Below are 26,827 nucleotides of genomic sequence, written 5' to 3'. Positions count from 1 at the left end.
ACCCAATGGGTTTAAATAGGATTACCCTACTCTAACTAATATCGAGGTCTTTTGTAGTAAAATCTCACACCTGATGGATTGACAGGTGGTTAAGTTGGGGACAGTATTGGTGTCGTTAGAGTAGGGCGGACCCGGCGATCCAAAAATTCAACAAATGCAATAAATTACCAACCACTCAATAAGCTCAAAAGAGACTGGCTTTACTTGTGATTGTATGTCTTACATTTATTAATATACACTTAAATGGGTGGCTGCTGGGGCACTCACGAATATAGCACTCGTTTGGTGTCTAGGATTGGATTGGAATGAATAATCCACTATATTGCAAGGTATTTGAAGCAAGAAATGAAAAAAAATGGGTCCAGCTTGACGGATTACACGCATTAGGGAGGAAACTTATCCATTCCAATCCCTCACAAAATGGTAGGATTAAAGGGGATAGGTTTCCATAATGTTTAATCCACTTCAAATCCCCTCAAAAGAATCATCTACCTGTACCTTCAATACACCTCGAATATACTAAGTTATCCAATCCAATCCAATTCTAGAGACCAAACAAGACCCATGATGTATTATTACAAAAGACATGAAACTAGCATACGTTCCAACTGAAAGTCCTACATTAACAGTGTGAGAAGAAACAGTCCTAAAACCATGTTCCGTTCTCCCACGACGCATTCAATGTACTTGTAAAACTCAAACAACCCAAATGAAACGAGCATACATTTTGAGCAGCAACCGCAATCACTCTATACAACACCAGAAAATTCAAGGTAGCAAATGAAACAAGACGATGATTTACAACAAAACATATCATCAACAATGGCAACCCGCAACTTTCAGAATGTTCTATAACCGACACCATAATGTCGGAAATCGGAATTCAGGGATGCCCGCGTTTGGTTTCTAATTTAAACGGGATAACCAAAAGAAAACAAAAATAAAACAATGCACCAGCCGGGAATCGAACCCGGGTCTGTACCGTGGCAGGGTACTATTCTACCACTAGACCACTGGTGCTTGTTGAAAGCCATCTCTAAGGTTTCCAATAAGACCAAATATTTCTATTTAGCTTTAGGTGAATAATAGCTCGATGATTATTTCATTTTCTCTTCTTCAATTAAGGTGATAAATTCAATAACAAAAATTAAGGTGAATGAAAACAATTTATCTCACCAATTAAGGTCAATACCACTTGTTCAAATTTCTCGCCATTCATCTTAAAATCACAAAATGTCGATTGACTTAATGCTAGTGTTGAAAATATTTTCTAACCACAAATACATTACTCCTTCAAATAAAATCACATTGAATTTTTTTACCAATGTCGTTCTAAACATATGTGCAAGGACCAGTTTGTATTTAAAACTCGCTAAGGGTTATGGTAATACACTTAGGCCCTGTTTGGTAGATCGGATAGGATTAGTTATATGGACCTGGGTGTTTGGCGTTCACTCGTACTAAATAAGCACCGGATTAATTTAACCGGTCGGATAGGATAATACGGTATACACCCGCTTAATAAAACCAACCAAAACGTCCGGATTATTTAGTCGGGGAAGAAGAATATGGGAGAGAAAGGGAGGGAGTTTGGGGGGTGTGGCGGAGAGAGCTGGGGAACAATTATTTGGGATTCTTCTATCGTCGGGGAAGAAGAAGGGAGAGAGAGGGAGGGTGTTTGGGGGGTGCGGAGAGACCTGGGAACAAAAAAATGATTTCATTTTTTAAAATTTTTTTTTTTTAAAGTTTGATGCCTTCTATCTAGTATAATATCAAACACAGTATAAATAATACGGTCACTAGTCCGATACTGCACCAAACATCCGACTAATTTAGTCAGTACTATCCGGTGGCTATTTATCCTATCCGACAGAAATAGTCAGTACAGTCCGAGCTGCCAAACGAGGCCTTAGGGGCATGTTGGATACATGTGCCTAACTCAATATCTAATGGTAGCATAGGTGATTTGGTTAGTATACTTCTTTTTTCTTTTTTCTTTCTATGTTTCTTTTCTTTGTGTTTATTCAAGTGGTATCTAATCTAATTGAAACTATACCAAATAAGAATCGAACTAGCTAGTCTGTAAAGGAAAGCACATTTAACTACACATTTTTCCTTAAGCAACAAAAATTAGAGATAGGAAGAGAGAGCATTTGACCGAAATTGAGAATGAATTCGAAATGAACTTAGCCCTCATGCATATGTGATTAGAGTATGATCAATACTCATCCTTTTGACATGACTCTAACATCTAAATTTGATTCTCCTTCCTCAAATCTAAACTTAAAAATCTCTCATTTCCCAGCCATTGAACGGTGATTTAAGTTTCCGGAACGCTAAATCCTAAAACCTAAACCTTAAACCCTAAACCCTAAATATTTAGTGTTCTTAGTCATATAGACAAAGGGCAGGATGAGGGTGATCATTACTTCATGGGGACACAAATTTATCATGGAAGTGAATGTCAAGGAACCAGTTGTTGAAATCAAAAGGAAGATAGAACAAGTGTTGGGTGTCCCTTTGGCTTCCCAAACCCTTGCAGTGTGTGGCTGGGAGTTAATAGATGGATTAGACATGGAAGATTACCCAATTGTCACTGAAGGTACTACCATTGACCTCACCATCAAATGGACTGGATTCGGAACTCCTTTGAATTTATACCATAATTCTAGTGGTAAAATTCAAATTACCATCAAGTTTTCCGCAAGGCAGCTTCCCATGGAGGTTGATGCATCCGAAACAGTCTGTAGCCTTAAAGAAAAAATACATATCATGGACGGTACCCCGATCAAGAGGATGTCGCTCTTCTTCTGTGGAATTGAGTTAGACGAAGATTTTCGCAATCTAAGTGAGTACGGGATACATTCATTTTCGGAGATTGTTGTGTTCCTCAAGGCTATGAGTCGTCCGAGAGATGAGCCGACGGCAAGAAGGTTGAGTGTAGTGCTACAAACATCGTCAAGTTTACTCAACGCGGCAACGATTCCGTTGGAAGTGAAGGATTTGAGCACGGTTAATGAGTTGAGGCAATTGCTTTTGAGCAGGAAAATTCTGCCAATGGATGATTACTTGTTTATACACAAGCAGAGGATCATGCGTGACAATTGCAGCCTCAGGTGGCATGGTGTTGGTGATGGAGATTTCCTATATGTGTTTAAAGGGACCATTTGTCACAGCGAATGCTGAAATGCAAAAACATATAGTTTTAGGCCGCGTTTGGTATTGCTTGTTTTCACTGAAAATTGATTCACTTTAAAACAGTCACACGGAAAACATAACAAGAGGGGTTCGTTATATGGTAATTTACTAGAAGTTGAACTCAAATCTGTTAGCTTGTCTTATACATAAATTAGGGGGAAAATGAATAAGTGATTTTGTATTAATTAAAGAAAGAATACAAACAAGTCCTAATGTGTGTTGGAGCACAAAAAAAAGGAGAAAAAACATATCAAAGAGAGCTCAAATTAATCATCTACCAACTCTAATGATATCTGATCCAGACAAAGATGATGTAGAAGATAAAGAAATTTTCATGTCTTCAAATGTAGGGTGTCCCTGCCCTCCCATGTTCCACCGATAAGTCGACCACATCGAAGTTGTTCTAATCTTGTGCAGCAAATTTACATGCATTCCTTCTCCTTGAGACGGATCGCCATCAATGCCATCATCATCACTTGCTCCTTCAAGCACCTTCATAACTTGCCTCATTGTTGGCCTCCCATGAGCTTCAGGATATGCACACAACAATCCCAAATGAAGCAACCTCTCGACGTCCTCCACACTGTATCCACCCTTTGCCTTGAGCCGATCATCAAGCGCTACGTTCAACCTTCCCTTCTCCATTAGCCTCCAACACCAATCAACCAACCCCAGCTTCCCATCCTCTATCGGTCTCCGCCCACACACCACCTCTAGTACCAATATCCCAAAACCAAACACATCAACCTCAGTTGAGGCTCTTCCAGTTCGAACCACTTCGGGCGCCATGTACCCTGCCGTCCCAACCACTTGTGTTGTGCCCGTCATTTCCCCGTGTAGGTGCATTCGGGCCAATCCGAAATCTCCTAACCTAGCATTCATATCCTTATCAAGTAGCACATTGCTTGATTTGATATCTCTATGCAAAACCTTAGCTTCCCAACCCTCGTGCAAATACAAAATCCCACTAGCAACATCTTTCAACACCTTAATTCTCTCTTCCCAACTCAACAAGTTTCTCTCATTGCACTCAAATATCCTCTTATCCAAGCTACCATTTTCCATGTAATCATAAACCAAGATTAGACTGCCCTTTTCTCTCTTGCACCAACCTCTCAGTCCTACCAAATTCCTATGCTTCAGTCTTCCCAAGCTCGAAACCTCTGCCACGAACTCTTTCAAGCCACGTTCACTTTCAAGTGGAATTCTTTTCACTGCTACTTCTGCTCCTCCTAGTACCCCTTTATAAACCTTCCCATGCCCTCCAATCCCAATCACTTTCTTCTCCGAAAATCCCTCTGTCGCGGTATGTATCTCTTTGTAATCAATCCGGTGAGGCCAGTACTCCAATTCCCAATCTTCAACTTTCTGTACATCCTCCTCTCCTTTCATTCGCTTTCTCCTCTTCCTCCTCACCAAAATCAAACACACCAAAACCACACACCAAGCAACCAAAAACCCGCCAACACTAACTCCCACAACAAACCCTTTTACTCCGAAAACAGACTTGTTCTCTGACACCACGAAGGAAGGCAAATTCTGAGTGACCAAATCGTTGCCGATGGAGAAATTAGAATTGCTAAAGCTCCAAGCCAATATGCTATGGCTCTCGACCAATGCTCCAGTTGCCGCGCAAAACCCCACATACATTTCATCCAAAAGCACCCGGGACAGATCCACCACCTCACTTATCAGCGGCCTCCGCGGCTTTGCCACGCCGGCACGAGCCATGGTCACGTTAATTCTCGAGCCCATAAAATCAATCCACACTTGATAGTTAATTCCATTGTTGAGCTTCAACTCGTTGAAATCTTGATCAAGTCCGCCACTCCAATACCCTGCGGTGCTCGAAGCATTAGACGTAAGGGAGTTGATGTCCAAACCAACATGGTTGTCATCAGGATCCTGGAACTCTTGGTTTTCGAAGACATCAAACTCGACACCGAAGATGTTGTTGTTGGGGTCGCCGTTGTTGGAGAAGTTGAAAAAACCCAAGTGCTGCGCGGAGCTTGCACCGCTTAAGCCAGAGAAGGGTGAGAAGAGGAAGGCAAAACCGTGGCCGGGAAGGAGGTTTTTGACGGGAGCAAGGGAGAAAATAAAAGAGGTGGAGAAAGGAAGTGCCTCTGAAGAGTTGGCGTATTTGGTGGGGATTTTGTGAGAGTAGAAAGCGCGTCCCAGTGAGAAGGTGGTGGAGTCATTGGTGAGGCTGAGGATGGAGGATTGGATGGTGGCGCTGCCGTAGAGGCTGAGGTTGCTGCTAGAGTTGAAGTTGGTGTTGAAGACGAACTCAGTGGTGGCGCCGCCGAAAGTTGGGAATGTTGTGATCAGAAAAATGGTCCAAGTGGTAATCAGGAAGACAGAGAGGATCGTCGGAGCAGGAGACATTAGAGAAGGGCAATGATTGATTTTTGGAGAAGAAGAACAATTATATCGGATTCAATAATTCTAGTGGACTTTAGACGAACCAAAAAAAAAAACATGTTTTTTCGTCTGTTTGAAAGTCGTCGTGGTTATGGCCGCCGTTTTAAGTCTTGTGTAGGTTATTTGACTTCACATTTCTTAATCATATGAGAAAATTGAACGAGTGTTTCCCCCTTATCCTAGATCCTAAGGTCTAAAGAAATTGGAATCATCTCCTATTCGATCTTAATCCAATGGTGCAAAAGAAAGTAAAACAACAAAAGTTGAATGAATATTTATTCTCCTCCGCTGCTAGATAAGATCTAAGAGAATAAAATAGCTCGAAAGATATTAACGCACTACTTTTGTTCAACGATGTCAACGCTAAAAATTTATTACAATTTTAATTTGTTCGGCTATGTTAATGATTAGAGAAATTAAATTAAAGAGGAAATGAATTAAAAAGTTGAATTAGGTTTGAGTCAAAATGGGACTTCTAAACAAGGACAAGAATTGTCTGCCCTCCCGTGCCCTCCTGTTTGTGTGGTCACGGTTAAGTCACGTTAACATTTTATATTACTATTATTTTTGTCTTATTATCTTTATAAAAAAAAACAATATAAAATATTAATATGACTTAGTCGTGAACAAACAAATCAGAAGGGCACTAAGTGGAAGAGTAAACAATCCTTGACCTCTAAACAAAGACAGGTCAAATATGTTTAACACGGTTGTGGTCGTAGATAGAGGCTGCCCACAGCTTCGGGTGGAATGTATTTGAACATGTCCTTGTTGACTGTCATGCCAAATGCCCACAGCTTCGGGTGGAATGTATTTGAACATGTCCTTGTCGACTGTCATGCCAAATCTGACGGCTGGCAAAGAAAATATCCCGTTAGGATTTCAAATCTACATTTTTCTCCTTGTAGCTCGAAATGGTACAATTTTTAGGCTTATTTTAGGCTATTTATTCTACGTGAAATCTAATTTTAATTTCTACGCTTTGTTTTGTCTCAATGTGATCCATGCACTCATTATTTATGTTTTTCTTCACTTTGGATTTTTCAACCCGTTTTCACATTTAGGATATCTGAAACAACGATTATCACCATAGCAAGGTAAAAAAATTAAAACAAAACGCTCGCGAAAATTACTCAAAGTCTCTCGTTCGCAACACTAATAAAAGACTTTAATTTCTAAAAAATCGTTGTTAAAACTCAGTTTTTATAATATATCCTTGTATTCACAGCTAAAAAACTAAAGAATCCCTGTCATGTCAGCGAAACTACGGTTTCTCTCAACTCAATTGAGAGAATGAGGGTAACGTGCGACATGGCGATAAGATAACGTAGGACATGGAGGATAAGTATAGTGGATAAAGTGAGACAAAACAAAATAAGAACATTAACATGAAATAATCACTGGAAGAACATACCACACTATCAAATACTTCAGATTTCTTATTTTCCTTGTTTAAAACATGTTATAAATATAAACTGTTCATTCATATATGTTGTCATACGAGTGGCAGAAGTGCACCTCACCTTTCGGAAGTGTTAAGAGTATTCAACCCGTGTTCACCCCATTATGAAGAACAGCAAACACTCACATAAGTTGCAACGAAGCGAAGAAAATGGAGACACTAACTTACGTTAGCAAGAATTATTTTTCAACTGTATGTACGACAAATAAATTTGGTGCATTCATCCTCAAATGGCTACGAGAGGGACTTGGACATAAAGTATGTTCTAATGAAAAATCCACTTCTTCAAAATTAGCCATCTGATGGCTCATTTACTAACGAGTAAAATAGTATGGGACCGAAGAAAGTACTCACTGTACAGCGAAGGGCGTAGCTTGATCTCTCTCTCTTTGTATTGTGTATCTGTATCAGTGTGTGTGTTATGACGACGTCAACGGGTTCCAGGGATCCCGCTCCAAGACAACCAGGAATACAAATGTTTAATTTCATAGCTTATCCAGCTCGATGTCTAGAGGATAAGGTTGAATTTTCTGTCACTTGCGTCCCATGTCTGCTCTTCTCCAGTCGAGCACGCCGGGCGTGTTCTTGGATCCGGCGGTCATGGTCTTTAAGCATCTGATCCATATTGTTTGAAGAAATAAGTAATGGACCAGACACGTAAATTTTGTTCCCCTTGGGGCCATGACCATGCTGCAAAAAGAATTTTGAAGAAGAATTTAGGTTCAGCTAACTAGGATAAGTATATCAGTGAATGACTGGCAGGATCCAGAGTATGCAATAGTTGTGACATAAACTGACAATTTTACTGCGAAAAACGAAACTAACCATATTTGGTTCTTTAATAGAGCCATTCTCATCTTCCATCTGACGAGAACTGGCAACTCTCTGTGTGTAATACATCCGCTCCCGCTTCTTTGCGGATTCCTCCTGATCAAGTGACCCTGGAAATCCGCCTACTGGCTTCATTGTTTCTTGTCCTGAGGGGCCAGGTTTTTCTTGTTGGTCGTCGGACAACACAGTCCTAGCCATTACTAAACCAGATAATTTCGACAAGTTGGCTCTATTTGAACTCAAAAAGGAATCATTAAGTTCCTTTCCAGACTTAGCCCATCCAGGTCCATGGATTAGTGGTCCTGAAATTGAAGTCCTCTTATTCTGGTGCTCCGTGAAATCTTTTCTAGCATCTTTATCGCTTGGCAAATGTTTGGTTGGATCAACCAGAAACCCAGAAAGAGTTTTTTCCCTATGCGGGTTGAACATTTCACTTCGGACCCTTGGGTTGGAATGGCCTTGTCTTCTCTGTAATTGGAGGGCAAATGTCATCATAAAGAAATAAACAGAGGCAGAAGAAGCATTTTTATAAGAATCACAATGTATGTGAACAGAGAGCAGAGAATTCAGTTATCAAAATAAAGACCTAAATATGAACAAGTTTGACATGCACGTGAATATGTTTAGTTATCAAAAGCAAAATTGCAAAACATATTCGCAAGCATTTCTTCACAAGTTCGACAAAAACGTAAATCCAAAATATTTTGTAAGAACCTTCCCCTAATATTAACACACAATATCGAAACACATTTCATAAATTCCTCCTCCTCCAAACAGATATGAACTACTTGATTCTAAAGTGAATCTAGAAAGTTAATACCTTATAGCCACCAATGTGATGATGTACATAAAATTAAATTAAAAACAAAAACAATTCTAAATATTCTTTTAAAGATTTAGCTTTGTGGATTTAATCTCACCTCCCTCTCTCCTCTTAGCATATATACATAAAAGAAAAACTATAAACCAAACATATGAAGTTATAAACATCATGAAACGGGGCCTAACTTATCTGAGTCATGGGGAAAGTAAAAGATACTCAAAACAAAAGACGAGCCAACCAGCAGTGTTGAAATTACGATAGATTTTCATCCAAGAGGCTTGAACCAGTAGATTATAGTATGACATAACAGCAGAGTATAGAAGTTTCAAATAAATCCATAAATTTCCAAAATATGGTCATTTTCAAATATCCTTTTATATACAGAATTACAATTACAATTTTCACCCGAACTTATAAATAACTTTAGTCTCTGGCAGCTCATTTCAATGTCAAACAAAATCCAACTTTAAACACGAAGATATAAAACTTATTTTTAGTTACCTGCACTGACGCAATGGACTCGGAGTTAGCATTTGTTCCTGCAACTGCCGGAGGTTGTGCTCTCCTGCCAAGGTCTTCCTTCTGACCCCTTCCTCCACTGGCTCCTTGCCTAAAAAAAAAAAATCATAAAGATTAACCTTGTATCATCTTTGTCCGAAAAGTATTAATGTGTTACCAATAAGACGTACTTTCTAGCTTCTTCTTCTCGCAATTTGGCATCAATCTCTTTGCTGGGGGGGTACTTGGGCAAACTTGAAGGATCACAAGGAAAAGGCTTTGTGGTGAAGAACTGTTGAAAGAACATTCATTATTACAACAGAGAAAGGAATTCATAGGCCTCTTATATGATTAAATGAAACAGATTCAAGGTTTTAAAGGAAAAGGAACAATCGTAAGGACAGTTTCTGAAAGATAATTTAATTCTGTTCCACACATCCTTCTCCCAGCCTAATAAGGTACAAAAACTTTCAGGAATACATAGAATATGAATATATATATATATATATAAAACGGCACTGGTTCCATTTTATGTATTTCCTTTTTGCAGTTTCCAGAAAATAAGTTGCGCACACCTCATTCTTGAGGGCAATTGCAGCAGTTCCTCGATCAGCAGGATCAACAGAAAGTAAAATGTCCATAAGCTGCAGAGCTGCAGCAGGAAGGTCCTTAAAAGTCTCTGCCACGCATCTTCTATAAGGTTGAGGAGGCTTGATCATTGTTGAATTTCGTAAGTGCAATTTAAGCCAATAATCCTCAGATGGTGAGCCACAGAGCTTGAAAATTTTATGCAATTGTTCAACCTATAATAAAAAAATACACATAAATTAATAGGCACCATCTGAATATATACAAAGAAATTTCACGTTAAGTCAAACAAATAGCGAGGAGAAATGTAGCTGTGAAGAACAAGCAGTGTCGCCAATGCCTTACTCTAAGTCCACAGAATATGTCAAACACGTGCCAAGGACATAATATTGCTACTCAAATCCATGGTTCATACAAATCCTCGAGATACATCAAGACCGCACTCTAGCTATTCTCTCACATTATGTGTTTAAGATTTAGAAACTCAAAATATTATAAGCAAATAAACATAATTATGTCATGAATTAAGCTTTTACAATAAAAGAATTGGGCATAATTAGTCAAATACTCAAATATCATCTGCAATTTTAAAATAAAAATCAAGAACTCAGAGAGATCCTCTTTCTCAGTTCTTTATTATTTTAGGATAATGTAATCCGTAATAATTTCACAAAGACATGTCAAAGCCAATAATGATCCAACCTGGACCGTAAGGGCATCAACAATGCATGGATTCTAAGGGGTAAAACTCCTCAATGTCTTACCTCTGTTTTTCCTGGCAGGATGGGCTTTCCAGAATACAATTCTCCTAGTATGCAACCTGTGCTCCATAAATCCACAGCAACACCATATTTAGTGGCTCCAAGTAAAAGCTCTGGAGGCCGATACCAAAGAGTCACAACACGGCTTGTCAATGGAACACTGTGACGAGGATCATAATTGCTTGCCAAGCCAAAGTCAGCTATTTTCAAGATGCCATTGTTGTCAACAAGAAGATTTGACCCCTTTATGTCACGATGCAAAACACCATGGCTATGACAGTGATCAAGACCACTTAAAAGTTGCTGCATGTAACATTTGACCTAAAATGAAATAAAAGTAACACTAGAATTAGGAATCTTACAGGGGCATTGTTTCCATTCTGTAAAAATGGGCTATTTTATTTGCATAGATGTACGGTAGAGAGGTACATTAACAAATGTAAGAGAAGTGTAAAAGCGATATAACTACCTGAGGTTCGGAGAACTTAATGCCTGGGCGTGATGCAAGCCCTGTAAGATCATGTTCCATATACTCAAAAATAAGGTACAAACTGCTAGATGACCGTGCTGTGATCAATCCTTGCAACTTTATTATATTAGGGTGATCAAGCCTGCGCAAGAAAAGAATTTCTCTTGCCATAAACTTGACACTCTCAGAATCGAGATTATCAAATCTGACTTTTTTGAGAGCAACAAATTTATCCTTCATGACATCGCGAGCCTTGTAAACACTACTATAAGTTCCTTGGCCAATCTGAAAGAGGGAGATGCCAAAACATGCAAAAAGAGAAAAGAATCAGGAACTGCACTATTAACATGAACAAGAGTAATTAACTGCACAACCATGGTAGCTTGAAAAAAATTGTCATATCATGTAGAAAACCGCCCAATTTTCTTTTCTCGAATCATTGTGAGTTTATTCCCTATCCGTGAACAATAGCATTAGTTATACTAATACAATAACATAAGAGATACATCATGTACTGTATCAGGTAAAGAATTGAACGTACTTTATTTAACTTCTCGAACGTGTCAGCGCGTTGTGGTATCCATCCATTGATAGCTTCAGGGGCAGCTGCAGCGAGCCAACCTGGCCATCCTGCCGCTAATTGCTCGGCCACTGTGGCGTTGGGAATTCTTCTCGAACCCGGATGATCAAGAAGAGCAACCTCAGCCTTGTCCATCTTCTTACTCTTAGTCTGATCATATGATCGGATTGAACCATTGACTTTCTTATCCACCAACATAATTTTGACATCACCACCACCACCCAATCTATCTTTAGTCCAAACTGGCTCCTCTCTTTTCGAAGAATTGAACCGCGAAACCTTCAGCTCAGAGTGGTGCCTACTTGATTTCGAAGCTGCCCTTTTTGGTGGGCTTTCCCGGCTATCTTCGACGGCCGAAGCCTTGGTACATATTAAACCCATGTTGAACTAGAAACAAACACAAAACCCTCCTTCACAAGCAAACTTCACCACCCAAAACCAATCCAAACCTTCACAAAACCTCGTCCTTTACCTAACTCCATCACAAACAATCTAAACCAAAGAATCAACTATCCATAATTCACCTTCCAAAGAACTCATAATTCACCCTTTACCTACTTCACCTCACGAACATTCAACATTCACCCAATATACAACACTCAGAAAACCCCAAAAAATTGCTACTTTTGACACGTTCAAATTTACCCAATACCCAAATCCCCAAATTCAATTCAAAATACGAATTTGCAGAAGAATCTCCAATTCTTTGATGAAAAATAAGAAAGTGAGAAAAACCCAGAAAAACTAAAGCTTTGGGCTCGGTGCTATGGATAACAAATAGACTAGTACTGTAACAAGTACGGAAATTTTGAAAAAAAAACAAGAGATGAATAAATACAGAATATGTTGTGCAACGATTGAGAAGAAAGAGGGTTAATTACCAAGAAAGTACAGAAACAGAAGAAGCAGGCTTTTGTGGGTGTATTGTTGGGTTAATCGTTCAACGCGCATTCAAATAATTAAATATTTCTTACAAAATGATTAACATATTGCGAGACGGCAGTGGCCGGCTACTGTGCTCGGTCAACAAAAAACTCACTCTCTCTTCTCGTCCAGGCCTCTTATCCAACAGTTCTTACTCAATCAAAGATTCAAAGTGAACAAAACATCAGAACAAACAAACACACAAGGTGTCAATAATGGACGTTTTTTGGCTCCTTTGGAATTTTATTTTATTTTTTTAATTTTTGGTTTTATTTATATATACATAGTAGGAGTGGGTTACTTAGTGGTTTACCGATCAACCCGACCAACCCAATCAAAATTTGTTAGGGTAGGCTGGGTTGTAAACTTAAAAAAATTATTTTCAAGTTGAAACCTGACCACCCGCTCAATAATTGGACTAGATTAGGTTGATGTGTTATTGACCGATTGAAACCGACCTCCGAATATCAATTATTCTTATATATGTATATGTATATGTATATTACATGCACATATACATAAAATTTAATAGTTATTAAACAAACTTTGTTTACTTCTTGTTTAGTTAAATGATGAATTCAAATATTAAGTAACGAGTAGTGATTCTACAACACCAAATTCACAAGATTTAAGTTTAAAATGTGTATTTTGGATTATTTATCACTCATAATCACTTTAGAAATAAGAAAGAAAGTAAATAATCACAACACGATGAATTCGTCTAACCCAACCCACCTTAGAATGGTTTGAGTGGATTGGTTTGCCCGTTTTCTTCGGTGGAGATGGGTTTAATAACGTTACAGTTGAAGTCCAACCTGACCAACCCACCCAATGTCCATCGGCTAATTTAAAGTAAGAATGCAAATGGTGAAGCTTTCATAATATCAAAAAATGGCCCACTCTTTTAAAAAAAAAAAATTAATGAATACAATTTAATTAAGAAAGGATAAAACTATAAAAAATCAAATCAAAACTAACTTACACGAGGAGTAGTTAGTCAAATATCTATTTTTATTTTTATTTAGTGTAAATAATATCGTTTGAACAAAAAAAAAAATCTCTTGTAAACACATATAAATTCAAAAAAAAAAAAAAAGTCAAAAGACCCAAGTGCCACACTCGTAGACTTGTGGCACAAGGCTAGTTTTTTTATAAATCTGGATTAAATATGAGATAATAACATAACTATGAATTTGAAATCCATCAGTTGTAACTACTCTAGAAGAATTGCATCGTATCATAAACATTGTAAATGAACTCTGTAAAACTCCCCAAACTCCAATTTTATTACTCATTGAATTTTTCTTTGCCAAACTTCTTATATCTTCCTAGTATTTTTCTGAGATTCGAGTTCACAAGATTCAAAGTTGGAGTGCTAGGACTTTGAATATTGATAGTTGTATCCTGGTGGACAACGCCTACGAGAACTACAAAGCACAAGAACGAGGACGAATTTCGTCTATAAAGACATTGAAACCCGCAAACCTCTACGACGTTCATCAAGTTAGTTTTACTTATAATTTCTATGTCTACGAGGTGTATGATTTAATTTTCATTTCGTTCAATTAAGTTTGTAAGTTTGTTACTTTCTTAAATAAACTCCTGTTACAAATTTGTGTTCATGTAATGGTATCCAACACAAAAGCTCTTGGAACATGGCTAGAATGACTAGTAAGCACCGCACATGAACTGTGTCAGGTTCACCGAACTAGGGTATCGAAGCTAGTCAGTCTGATACACCCCAAACTGGTAGGCACGATCGTTTCACCAAGGAAGACCTTCTTGTCGACCAAGAAAGGGAAACCTAATCATACCTTGATTAGAAAAGTTTCCCGAGTATTTATGAATCTCAATCATAACGGAATTGAAGTGTCATGCCGCCATCCGAATAGTAATTTTTTTACCTCGAGCTGAGGTGTGAATCACATCTCAATTATAGAATTAGAAACTTCAATAATCAAGATGCGAAAAAATTAAATAAATAAAATAAAAAAAAATCAGAGCATTCCTTGACACATAAAAATTATGGAGCAGAAGCCTAGTTGAAATCTTGTTCCCCAATTTCATGATTCAAATCTTCATATATTTCAAAAGTTACTATTATTTTGGGTTAATTATTGGATTGGTTCTAGCTAGTTACAAAGTTTGATTTTTTTTTTTTAATAATTAGTCATTAAATATCCGTAGACCTTACGAGGTCACTCTTTGTATTTTTGGGTAGAGCTCGATCCTACAAACACGTGGGCCAAAACCATTTGCCAATCGGAGTTATAACTTAGGAGAAATAAGTGAACAAAGGCAAGAGAAAAATAGTAATTAGGACCTCCTATGTATGGAAGGCCCAACAAAGCTGGAGCAACGTTGTCATTTCGAGAAACCTTGACCCGCGAGAAGCAGGCCAAGTTTCTGGGTAAAGTTTCAAATTATTTTTCCAACGAATTCCAACGATGGTGCCGAGTGGTCTCGAGGAAAACTCACCATTTCCGGGCACTTTGATGCCAACAACCACCACAAATGGGTAGTTCTTAACCCCATGACGAGAACCATGGGGCACAATCATAGAGTAGAGCAGCCACGATGTTGCAACAAGGCCACATCCTTTTTCGGTGATCTGCAGCTTCCATGACGATTTTCACCTTCCTCCGGCCATCTTCAAGCTTTGGTGTAGGTATACCTTTTACTCTTTTTCTCATGATCTATCTCTTGGTAAATTTTGAGCCAAATCAGTGCTGGTTGGAAAATACGACAAAGCTTGGCCGCCGGGCACTGCATGGCCAGAGAACCGACCTTGTGTTTCTAAGCTAATGTCGATGCCGTGAATTTGTTTTTTTGACATTCGTTAAGTATGATTCAGTTGTTTGAGCCTAGTTTTGTAAAGTGTTGCCACTTGACCATTGTGGTAGGTAAAGATCCGATCGCTGGATCGTTATAAAATTTTAGTATGTTTTTGTGCATATTTTGTGATGACCTTAGGAGTTTACAGATTAGAAATCTGATGCGCTCCTTCTAACCTAGATGAGGACCGCTTGATACACTTTTGACTTTTGGTCAATATGTCTTGAATCCTTCTTAAAATGCTAAAATAACATTACTAGAGACCTGATATATCCTAGTAGACCAACCTTTGTTTGCATGTCATCCCAAGAGTTATGCACCTCACTTTGTGTGAAACGGTACCTTACCGAGATTTATAATAAACTTCTAAATGTGTGTATTAGAAATAGATGATTACTGGTATGGGCAAATAAATCGGGGACCATATAAGAAATATTATGTAGAACTTGTTTGTCCATTTGACTAAATTTTTATTGAATAATATGTATGTGTGTTTGCAATTGTGATTCATGTTGAATTGATGTATGATGTATGATGTACGATATATGATTTGACCATATAGCATTATGGTACATGGATTGTCCTGCATGGTTAATCCGCATTGGGGGACCATACTTTTATGTGTATGCCTATGATACTGACTAGTCAATCCGCATTGGGGGACTACATGTGTTATAGGGGTGACTGTTTAGTTAATCCACATTGGGGGGGGGGGTCACTGCCTACCTGTTTACATTATTTCCATAGGTGGTTCCGCCTAGCTAATCCGCATTGAGGAACCACATATTAGAGGCATGCTTCTGGTCTTGCCTGGTTAATCTGCACTGGTGACCATATGCATTCTAAAGCTGACTTCACTTGGTTAATCTACATTAGGGGGGTCATTGCCTACTTAATCACATTATATCCATAGGTAGTCCCACTTGGTTAATCCGCATTGAGGGACAAAATTATTGGATGTTTGCCTATGATTCTGCCTGGTTAATCGACATGGGGACCATACACATTCTAGAGATGGATTCAGTTGAGTGGGTCAGGATCCCATCTCCTATTCAGTACTATTTAGTTGTGTAGAACTCTATCTTCGTTAGATTCCATTAAGTGGTCTGGAACCCCTTTCCCTATTCGTTTCCGTTGAGTGGTCCAGAAACCCTATCTGTGTTGGATTATGTTGAATGGTTTGTAATCTTTTTCCCAATTTGGTTTCGTTGAGTTAGTTTGGAACCTAGATTCTTGTGCATAGAAGTTGCTTAAGTTTACGTTTGTGTTTGTAACTTATGGTTGGATTTCTATTAGGGAAATATGACAAACCTTACGAAGGTTTGCTTTATTAAAGTTAGTAAAGTAATATATGATCTTAATGGTTGATTAATGTAGTTAAATGTTAATATGTGTATCTTTGATTCGTTGAATCGATTATTAGTTGTGATTGTGAAATTGTTGTTGGAAAACAGTGTGTTATATGTGAATGGCGAAATGAATCCTGGTTGGCACATGGTTTTGTTATGTAGTCTGGAATCTATTGAATCATGCTAATTGAGTTTCATTGAGTGATTCTAGAACTCTATGTTTTTCTACTATAAAGTATTATGTTAAATATTGGAGTTTATAAATGGTGAACTATGAATGACTTGGTCTCGTCTTGGGATACACATGCAATCTAACACAAATGTTAGATGCAACCATAAAATAAAAGGAAAGGTTACGTATTGTTGAAATATTGGGTATTATTTTAGTCATGCCTTGGAAGTGAGGCATGTTGTGGTATAGCTGACATCATGTTCTAGGAAGTATCTTGAAATTAGGGTGAAGTATGGTACAAACACAACTATACAACAAAAGTTCCTTATTCTTTTGTCTAGAATCTAGTTATTGCATACGAAACTTCTAATAATTACTTTTAGTTTTCAACTGTTGTACCAAAACCCTAGGCTTTCGATTCAATACCTACAAGATCTATAAAGGGGTGAGTGTAACCACAATTCAGTAGGGGTCATGAATAACTGATCAAACTATACCAAGTAACACATAATCATAGATTTCAATCATGAGAAATTAGAAACAACGGTTATATGATGATGCATGAATGTTCCCTCATCCCTGCCTTGATTCTTGTTAACCATACTCCAGAACACACATACCTCACATGTCAAATACTATACTTTGGCCTCAAGTGTCTTGTTATATGAACTATCATGCATGATATACATTCGTTCACTTTCCATTGTTCTTTTAAATTACAATGTGCTTCTCTCGATCGCCAAGTCGTCTCTCACATAAAGATCATCTTTAGTACTAATCATTTATGCTTACCTAAAAGCCTGGTCCTTAGGAAAATTGGATTCAATCTTTCCAATACATCACACCATTTCAATTTATCACGACACAAGCCATGTAACCTAGACGATGCATGTCTATCATCACAACAAAATATGCTGCAATTGTTGGTGGCTTGTCAAGAGCCATTGAGATGGAGGCTATAGTTTGATTTCAAGTTTTTGAACAAGTAATCGTATTCCAACTCAGAATACTGGTAACAAATTCAATGCATGCAATTTTTTTATTGTTCCAAAATTAAAATAATAATGATAAAAATATAATAATAATAATAACAGCAGCAACAACAACGACGATAATCTATGCACTTGCAATTTTTTTTCACTTTGAAAAATTATTAAAAACCATTACAATTCAAAGTCCTATGACTCTGACACTACACCAAATATATTATGAAATAATAAATGTTTTAGTTTGGCACAACACCAAACACCTAACACTTAACAATATAATGTTTGACAATTTAAATAGCATTGATGCACAAATTAGTCTATCCAACTAAACAATATAATTCGACATGTCAAACAATGCCTTCTTGGAATCAGAGGCAACCAATGACCCTACCCTGCCTCCACTATTAAACCTAAAGATGCCTTGAAATCTCCCAGAGAACGGAAAAGTTTTTTGGAGCCAATGACGGTGGCTGGTGACAATTCCTGGCATTAGGATGAATGACATATTGGTCGTGTGCAATGAGGAAAATGTAAATGTTTCTATACTTATAAATGATTGGCCCCCAAAATATTGCTTAATCCAAATAAAAAGAGATGAAATTGATAATTTTCTTTAGCTGGTATTTATCTTAAAACTATATTAAAATTGGTATTTGATATAAATTTGTCTATAATTTAAAACTAAAAATATAAAAAATAGTTTTTAAAATAAATGATTTTTAAATAATTTAAAAAAAAAACAAAAAAGGCAAAAAATAAGGGTTTTAGTTTGGCTTTTTATATTAGCACCTCACAAGATGTTGAATGCACCTCATATTAAAATTTAATATTGTCACATTCCGGCCCGGGGTGGATCACTTCCCGAGCCCGCTCTACCACCGTAGCACGATATTGTTCGCTTTGGGCTTACCATTCCCTCACGGTTTTGTTTTTGGGAACTCACGAGCAACTTCCCAGTAGGTCACCCATCATGGGATTGCTCTAGCCCCCTTCTTGCTTAACTTTGGAGTTCCTACGGAACCCGAAGCCAGTGAGCTCCCAAAAGGCCTCGTGCTAGGTAGGGATGGGAATATACATTTAAGGATCACTCCCCTGGACGATGTGGGATGTCACAATCCATCCCCCTTAGGGGCCCGACGTCCTCGTCGGCACACACGCTACCAGGATTAGGCTCTGATATCAAATATTAAATGATTTATTTATCCTATCATGCAATGGCAATTTTGACCTTTTTAGGTTTTTTTTTTTTTTTCAAAAAAAAAAAAATTCTAAATACACCCCAAATCACTTTTAACGTATTATTTATCTTCTTCAACTATCAAAATCCCTCCGACCCTCCATTGTTGAACAAAACCCTAACCAACGAAACTACAAACATGTTGATTGAGAAAAATTATTTTTGATGAATGAAACACGAAATCGATGTTTTGGAAGCTTCACATGAGGTAAGACGTCATATTTTTATATTGTTTTAGTGATTTTGATGACATCAATAATTATTTAATCTTGCTTTTGCTGCGTTGTTCAAGCTTATATGTTCGTATTTATCTTTTAGGGATCACAAAGATTATATGAAGAATTAAACACCTAAAATTACCACCAAATATTAAAAACAGACGACATGGGTTCTAATGATGGAATTGAAAACAACCCACATATGCTTTAAATCCTAGGCAGCATCTTTTGTCAAAATTCCAGTCGGCATTTTTTGTCTAAATTAAAAGCTTTATAAATTTGAGAAATATAGGGTGTATAGAAAATATGGGGTGCACGTAGAAAATGTAAGATGTATATTGAGAATTAGGGATGGCAACGGTTCAATTTGGGGATGGAAATGCTATATCCATCTCCATAACCACAAAAATTAATCATATCCATAACCGCAAATTAAACATCGGGTATTATCCATAACCATACCCATCGGGTAACAAATTCCCTATCGGTTAACAGGTATATCCATTTTCGTCAATACAAAAAATATATTAGTTCAGTTAAGACAGTATATGTTAGTAGATATTAATTTCGTCATTAAACATTTGATATATAAAATGATCCAATGAATGGATCTTGTTGAGTATAAAAATTAAAACACTGATGATGTTGGCTTGTCTTTGATATCTCACATAAGCACCATTGAGTTCACATTGATTTTGATTCAAAACTTTACTTTCCTACAAAATGCAACTTTTGTATTCTCAAAGTAATGGTTCGATGAATAATGAATATACATATATATATATATGTCTATATATTATACTATTATATTATATATAAATTATATTATTTACTAATCGGGTCGGATTCAGTTATAGATACGGTTTGGGATCTCTATAACCATATCCAAAATCATAACCGAATAATATAAATAGTTTTTCCCCATATCCAAAACATACCCAAACTTTCATACCCAAATCCGCTCCATTCGAACGGTTATTTACAATTATTGGGTTTAACGGTTAGAATTGTCATTCTTATTGAGATTGTGAGGTGTGAGGGTATTATGGGAAAGTATGTGGGGTATATTATGATAATTTTTCATTGAAAAAGCAAATGTGAGATGTATTAAGTATGTAGGATTTATTCAACAATTTCTGAGATGCTAATATAATAAGCCTGTTAGTTTTATCAATCCGGTTTATCGGTTAAGATTCAACGATGGCACTTGGTCCGGGAGAATGTCACTCCAGAAGTCCATATCTCTACGTCTATATTTGACTGGACTTCTTTCTCTTCACTTCGTTCCGCCTCCGCCACCGTCTTTCACTTTGCGTCGCAGTCTCCGACCCCCAGGGATCCTACACTATTTTCTCTGCCGTCTCTCTCACTTGAAGTTTGAAGCGTCACCCTCGTCTCTGTCGTTCTCTCATCCTCATTCCTCACTCAGATGCTCCTTCTCAGCCTTACTTGAAGTTTGAAAGAAAGGTACAAGTTTATTTGTGGGCAAAATTATTCAAATTGATTTAGCGTTTTAGTGGAAATTGGGGATTTGTTAATGAATGAGTTAATTTTATAGGGATTTGGTTTATGTATAAATACGGTAAGTGTAGCATTACTATGCACACTCGTCCTTTGCTCGCCTCTCCATTAAAATTTTAGGGCTAACTACATCATAATTTTCTCACATTGTACCCTAATGTTTTGAATTTTTATCAATATAAACCCTTTTTTTTTTATCTCTTTGAATGCCTAATCCTTCAATAAATTAATGATTTTTTTTTTTTATCAAAATGGTGCAAATATGACTTATTTGTTAACCGATATTAGGCTCTCGCGCTCGTCACGTTATCAATTTAATGAAGGATCAAACAATCAATCGGACCAGAGGCATAAATTGATACAATTTGGCTGAGCAGTAGCTCTTTATTTTTCTTACAATCTCGCACAGAAAGTAAAACCTCAAGCAGTGGCACACTATCATTCATCTCTTTCACAGCGAGAGTGTTGACCAGCGCCAATACTATCTGCTTACTCTCCAAAACGAATTCGTTCCCGGTGAAGCAGGGTCCCTACGGCACCAGCCTTTGCTTTACTAGAAGAAGAGTTGCGTCGTTGTCTTCCTCTTCCAGGAGGTCCTTCAATTGCACAGCTACCTACAATCCCCAAGTTCAGATCAAGGAGGAAGGCCAGCCTGAAACCCTAGACTACCGGCTCTTCTTTGTCGACCGTTCCGGTCAAAAGGTTATTTTTGTTCACATTTTCCATTTTCTGTTGTGTTTTGTTTGGATTATGAGAAAAATGTAGAAAAGTGAATAATGTGAAAGCTTCCCAAACGTGCATAGATGGGATTATAACTGAGGGTTTTAGATGTTTTTATATATATGTATATTCAATTTTTTCAGTAATTATAATGGAAGGTTCTAATGGCATAGGAACTGTGTCAATTAATTTTTATTTAAATTTTAATTGGCATATATCATTTGCTTCATTGAGGTCTCTCTGTTTCAAAATTAGGACTTGATTTTAAATTTGCAATTTTCCAGATTATCTTGTTTTGTTTTGGCGGGAAAATGGAGCCAATGAGACATTCAGTATCCACATTAGGTTCTTAGACCTGACTGATGGAATGCATTGGTTTGTGATTACAGGAATATGATTTTGTGTGTTCTTAGTTTGAGAATAAGTCCATGACTGTATGTGTGTAATCACAGTTCGAACTTGTATTTGAAGAGTAAATATGTATGTGTGATTGTAAAAGGATTTTCAAAATGGTGGGTGTGTTGAGTCCTCGTTGGTTTCTACATGCCAATCAGTTCACTTTTGTCTCAAGTTCTCAACTTGCTATAACAATCTGTTGGTTTATGCGTAGGTTTTGCCTTGGCATGATATACCTTTGCAAGTGGGTGATGGTGTATTCAACTTTGTGGTTGAAATACCCAAAGAATCAAGTGCAAAGATGGAGGCTGCTACTGATGAGCCACACACTCGGATAAAGCAGGATACAAAGAAGGGGAAACTTCGTTACTACCCGTAAGAATTAATTTGTACTTTTCCTAAAGTTACATTATAGTGTTTTTTCTTGTCTTGGTGCTTCGCGTGTTCAATTTAATTTTTGGCTAAGGGTGCATCATGAATCAGACTCAAGCCACCGTTGGTGCTGATTAACTGTTTTTATTTTTTATTTTTATAATTTCTTAGATGCATGGATTTTTTTCGGTGATAGAGTTTGATATTTAAATTTAGTTTTTTTCTACACAAACCAATAATAAATTGGGGAATGGGGACCAAACCCAGGAACTTCTTACAAACTACCATGTTACAACCGCTTAGCCCAAAAAGTTTAAGATGTAGGAAATGGCTAACAATGTATATTGAGGTACACTGCTTGTCCTCTGTAACCATTATATTACAGACATGCTAGAGTAGTCATTCTCAACATCTCATCTCACACATCTTAACTTCTTTCTTCATGCTGGAACGACCCCCACTTAGTGGGATAAGGCTTTGTTGTTGTTGTTGTTGTTGTTGTTTGTACTGGAACGACATCACATTCCACAAATACTCTTAGTTACCCATTAAGCCACTTCCAAGTTCTTACCAATACACTCTCTTGAAACATATGTTTCTTTGATATGGTAACCCCATTCCATTATACACCAACCTTGCACATGTATCATCTTCTGTTGATATTATTAAGAGATCCCTGTACCAGAATCTTGTATACAATTCTTTCATTATACAATTTCAGTAATAAAATTCTACACTACGTTATTATTAAAATACACATTACCCCCGTCCAACTTAATCCTTTTTATTTTATCATATCTAAAATCTTTTTTCTATGCTACCACATCACATTAAACACGTATTGTGTGTACATCTATGTTTCATCATTTATTTAAATTCCTTAAAAGTTATCTTTTGTGCATACCTTCATCGAATCGTTCTCAGGTACAATATAAATTGGAACTACGGGTTGCTTCCCCAAACATGGGAAGACCCAACCGTTGCTGACGCTGAAGTTGAAGGAGCCTTTGGGGATAATGATCCAGGTATGCTTACTTATCTCTTGTTTCCAAATTTTTTTCCTAAGGTAAGTGTAACTTTTAGAAGGAAAAGTAAAAACATTTGTTTTTGCTACAACTTGTAGTTGATGTTGTTGAGATAGGCGATAGTCAGAGAAGGATTGCCGAGATTCGCAAAGTAAAGCCTTTGGCTGCTTTAGCTATGATAGATGAAGGGGAACTTGACTGGAAAATTATTGCAATTTCATTGGATGATCCAAGGGCTTCTCTCGTTAATGACATTGATGATGTTGAGAAGCATTTCCTGGTATGTACTGCTTTCTAACCAAGCACTATTAAGATTTCCGTAATTACACACCACCATAGCTACCTTAATTAATGTATCCATTATTTAGGTGTTTTCAGTTTTTAAATCCGTTGTTGTATCATATGATTACTAAATCAGAATGGATAGTTATGACAAGCCTTAATGTTTAGTTACAATTTATCAGCCTTCATAAACTGAGATGAACTAAATAGTAAGTTTTTTTTAAAGGACTTAGTGTGTGTGTGGCATTATGAGAAAATTTTGTACTGAAATGAAGGAAATGGTGAAAAATATTTATTTTGTGTAAAAAAAATATTTATCACCCGTTCCTCCCCCTACCCTCGCATAGTGGGGACCTTGTTGGCTTGGGGTTATCCTTTTATAAAATTCTTGGAGAAGACAACTACTTTAGGCATTATTGTGCATATCAGTTCTTATTTTAATTGTAATGAATCTTTTAGCCACATTACCATTGGATTTTACTAAATGCTAGTGATGTATGGTTTACTTAAGGGGACTCTCACTGCAATAAGGGACTGGTTTAGAGACTACAAGATACCAGATGGAAAGCCTGCTAACAAGTTTGGTCTTGGCAACAAAACAACAAACAAGGTAAATTTACATCTAGGCCGCCAAATTGCTATTTTTCCTTTTATCTCCTTATTGGTTTCTTTATTGGTTCAGTCACCAGCTTTCAATGACCCTACCCTCTGACCTAGTAGCATAGTGCTCCTCACAAAATGCAAGTGTTGCAAGGAGGCTTTACATGTATAAAGTCTGATTTTCTGATTTCAAAGTCTTCACTATTTGCATATATAAATGCATAATTTATGTAAGAATGTCTATTTATGGTTATCGGACTTGTGTGGATTAAGAGTTGACTTCCAAATCATCCAGTGGGAGGATTTAAGGTAACGGGTGAGGTATTCTATGCGGTTCATTTATTTCTAACTTTTGATACGTTTGATAATGTCATACAACATGAAGGCAGTCGAAACAGTTGAAACACGATACACAAATCTACCTCAGCTGGTGAGTAGTTGCAAGTCTATTCATGTATCAATGTGGAATTAGTGTAGCAGTTGTGGTGTGAAGGAAAATATAAGTGCCACGTAAAGAGGTAGCCACTTGGTGGGGTTCTAGTTAGTTTAGGGTATTAGCTGTTTCTTCTTTTTTTATTTGTCTTATTTGAATACTAGTTTGATTTAGTTTGATAGATGATAGTTATACCCTTAGTCAGTTTAAGCAATCATCCGACAGTTGTGTGACTATTTAAGTATTTTGGAAGGTAAGGATTGAATAATCATTTAAGTAATCAAGGGGTAGGATTCTTGGGCTGCTGTAGTTCAAAGTTTTAATACCGTTTCAAGAGAATTTGAATGCATATTCTTATCTAACTTCTCGAAAACAAAATCATCTTTGCGGTAGAACTCATCGATCTACATTCCAATTTGATCCTATTTCTTTTTCTGTATCGTTTGTTGTTTCTTTTTATGGATAGGATTATGTATTTTAGTAATTACCCTTTTAAGAGGCCTTGTGCATTTTTTTGAACAGCATATTCAGAATTTTCAGATTATAGACTTCCCTCTTGGCTTTCTGCCCCTATAACTTAATTATCGATGCCTCAACTTCGACCTTGTTGCTTATTATCTCTTGTTTTCATCTATTTGTTGCTGGAAATTCGTTTGTAGTGTGGTTTGGTATTGTCCACTAGACAGTAATATAACACTCATTGTTAAAATCCTTCTTCACTGGCTTTTCTTTACCACCTGCAAACATTAGATATTAACATAGTATGTGTGTGTGATTGTTGTACCTCATATCTAATTTTAGAAATAATTCCTATGATGAACAGGATTATGCTCTTAAGGTCATAGCCGAAACCAATGAATCATGGGCTAAGCTTGTCAAGAGATCGATTCCAGCCGGAGATCTGGCACTTGCATAGATGCATTGGTAGAATTAGAATTCCGGGCGTTTATTGTTTTGCACTCGCCATGATTCATTAGGGGTTTTCCCTTTTAGCGAACCGGCGGTCCGACTGAGTAATCCAATAAGGATGCGTTTGTTGCACCGGACTATCTCAGACTGGATTAGCTTCAAGGACCAAGCTAGACTGGCTTAGACTAGACTAAGTTGGACTGACTTAGTGAAACGTTTGGTGCAGTGTCAGACTAAAAAGAAGGATAATAACAAACTACAATATTATTTTTTTTTAATTCATATCTAATAATATTATATTAATTAATTCTATCTTTTTTATTCTAATAATACTTTCCCTCTCTCTGGAAGCCTCCATCCTTTTCTCCCTCTTTATCTCCCTCGTTCTCTCCGTCCCACACTCTCATTCCCTTTCCTCTTTTTTTTTTCTGATTAATTGCCAAAAAAAATTCTGCAAAAACGAAGAATCGAGCTTGGTTTCTCTGGTGTTTGTTCGGTGCAAGATTCCAACTGGAGGGAGCTTTCCAAGTCTGTGGATTCAATCGGAGCCGCAAGTCTGTGGAGCGGCGGAACTGGCCTGCAGCGATTCTCAAGCATGCTTAGAATATCTTCTGCGCAGGAGAAGCCGACTGCTATTGAGTCGCCGCCGCAACAGTAGAACTACAGTACCATCTGGATGGAGCAACTGTTGCTGTCGCGGTCGAGTTTGAGCCGAGCTCAGATCTCGGCGGAGCAAAAAGAGAAGAAAGCAAGGAGAAATGAGGAGGGGAATGGGGAATTGGCGAAGGGGAATGATGGTGGCTCTCGGCGTTTGTGAAAACATAGGAGCAGTGGAAGACGCGAGGGAGTTAGTCCTTGCTAATCCCATGGTTCTCGATGGGTCTGCTAGCAAAGGAGTTAGTCCCCGCGAGTCCTTTCTAATCTCATTAAACTTAGTCCCGGACTGTTAACAAACACGGGACTAGACTACTACATAGTCCAATCCAAGCCAACGAAAGCTAGCAAGCTCAAACAAACACACCCTAATAACTTGGTTTTGTTACTAGACAATATGGTAATCCTGCTTGGTGCTTAATATAGGGTGCTTTTTATCGACCAGTGTGGTTACGTCAGCAGGTCCGGATAACAAAAGAAGCATAATGTTACAAAACGCCACATATACAGAGGAAGCTAATATGATTGGTGAAGAGTGTGCTAATACGAGATTACTACCA

General features: G+C 37.5%; 4 protein-coding genes and 1 non-coding gene across 6 annotated transcripts; 2 read left to right on the top strand and 3 right to left on the bottom strand.

Annotated features, from left to right (window-relative positions):
• Window positions 1-949: 949 nt before the first annotated feature.
• TRNAG-GCC lies at window positions 950-1,020 on the bottom strand. The gene has a single exon. It is a non-coding gene; the product is annotated as a tRNA-Gly (tRNA).
• Window positions 1,021-2,412: 1,392 nt separating this feature from the next.
• LOC125469257 lies at window positions 2,413-3,186 on the top strand. Its single transcript, XM_048566353.1, has one exon. The coding sequence runs from the start codon at window positions 2,413-2,415 to the stop codon at window positions 3,184-3,186; it is 774 nt and encodes a 257-aa protein (XP_048422310.1).
• A 175-nt stretch (window positions 3,187-3,361) lies between these two features.
• LOC125469305 (probable L-type lectin-domain containing receptor kinase VII.2) lies at window positions 3,362-5,711 on the bottom strand. Its single transcript, XM_048566507.1, has one exon. The coding sequence runs from the start codon at window positions 5,581-5,583 to the stop codon at window positions 3,469-3,471; it is 2,115 nt and encodes a 704-aa protein (XP_048422464.1). The 5' UTR covers window positions 5,584-5,711; the 3' UTR covers window positions 3,362-3,468.
• Window positions 5,712-6,211: 500 nt separating this feature from the next.
• Window positions 6,212-12,812, bottom strand: LOC125467986 (probable serine/threonine-protein kinase At1g54610). 2 transcript variants are annotated; one of them, XR_007251620.1, is made up of 9 exons: window positions 11,593-12,812; window positions 11,052-11,336; window positions 10,586-10,903; window positions 9,809-10,036; window positions 9,425-9,525; window positions 9,237-9,345; window positions 7,907-8,380; window positions 7,436-7,771; window positions 6,212-6,473 (listed from the first exon to the last, which is right to left on the bottom strand). XR_007251620.1 is itself a non-coding variant. In XM_048566427.1 (8 exons), the coding sequence occupies exons 1-8, from the start codon at window positions 12,010-12,012 to the stop codon at window positions 7,574-7,576; spliced, it is 2,133 nt and encodes a 710-aa protein (XP_048422384.1). In that variant the 5' UTR covers window positions 12,013-12,812; the 3' UTR covers window positions 7,233-7,573. The 2 variants fall into 2 exon arrangements, 1 of the variants encoding a protein (XP_048422384.1); XM_048566427.1 differs by lacking the exon at window positions 6,212-6,473 and having other exon boundaries at window positions 7,233-7,771.
• An 8,418-nt stretch (window positions 12,813-21,230) lies between these two features.
• LOC125469256 (soluble inorganic pyrophosphatase 6, chloroplastic-like) lies at window positions 21,231-25,883 on the top strand (the record flags this gene model as incomplete). Its single annotated transcript, XM_048566352.1, has 6 exons — window positions 21,231-21,578; window positions 22,207-22,367; window positions 23,289-23,389; window positions 23,488-23,669; window positions 24,183-24,281; window positions 25,528-25,883. Coding segments are annotated over 6 exons (984 nt in total), but the record flags the coding sequence as incomplete, so codon positions are not given.
• Between the last annotated feature and the right edge of the window lie 944 nt (window positions 25,884-26,827).

This window comes from the organism of the source record quoted next, unplaced genomic scaffold (assembly GCF_019419815.1).
Source record: "Pyrus x bretschneideri cultivar Hongxiangsu unplaced genomic scaffold, Pyrus_bretschneideri_v1 Contig41, whole genome shotgun sequence".
Taxonomy (NCBI): Eukaryota; Viridiplantae; Streptophyta; class Magnoliopsida; order Rosales; family Rosaceae; genus Pyrus; species Pyrus x bretschneideri.
This window is presented reverse-complemented; position numbering and strand designations above follow the sequence as displayed.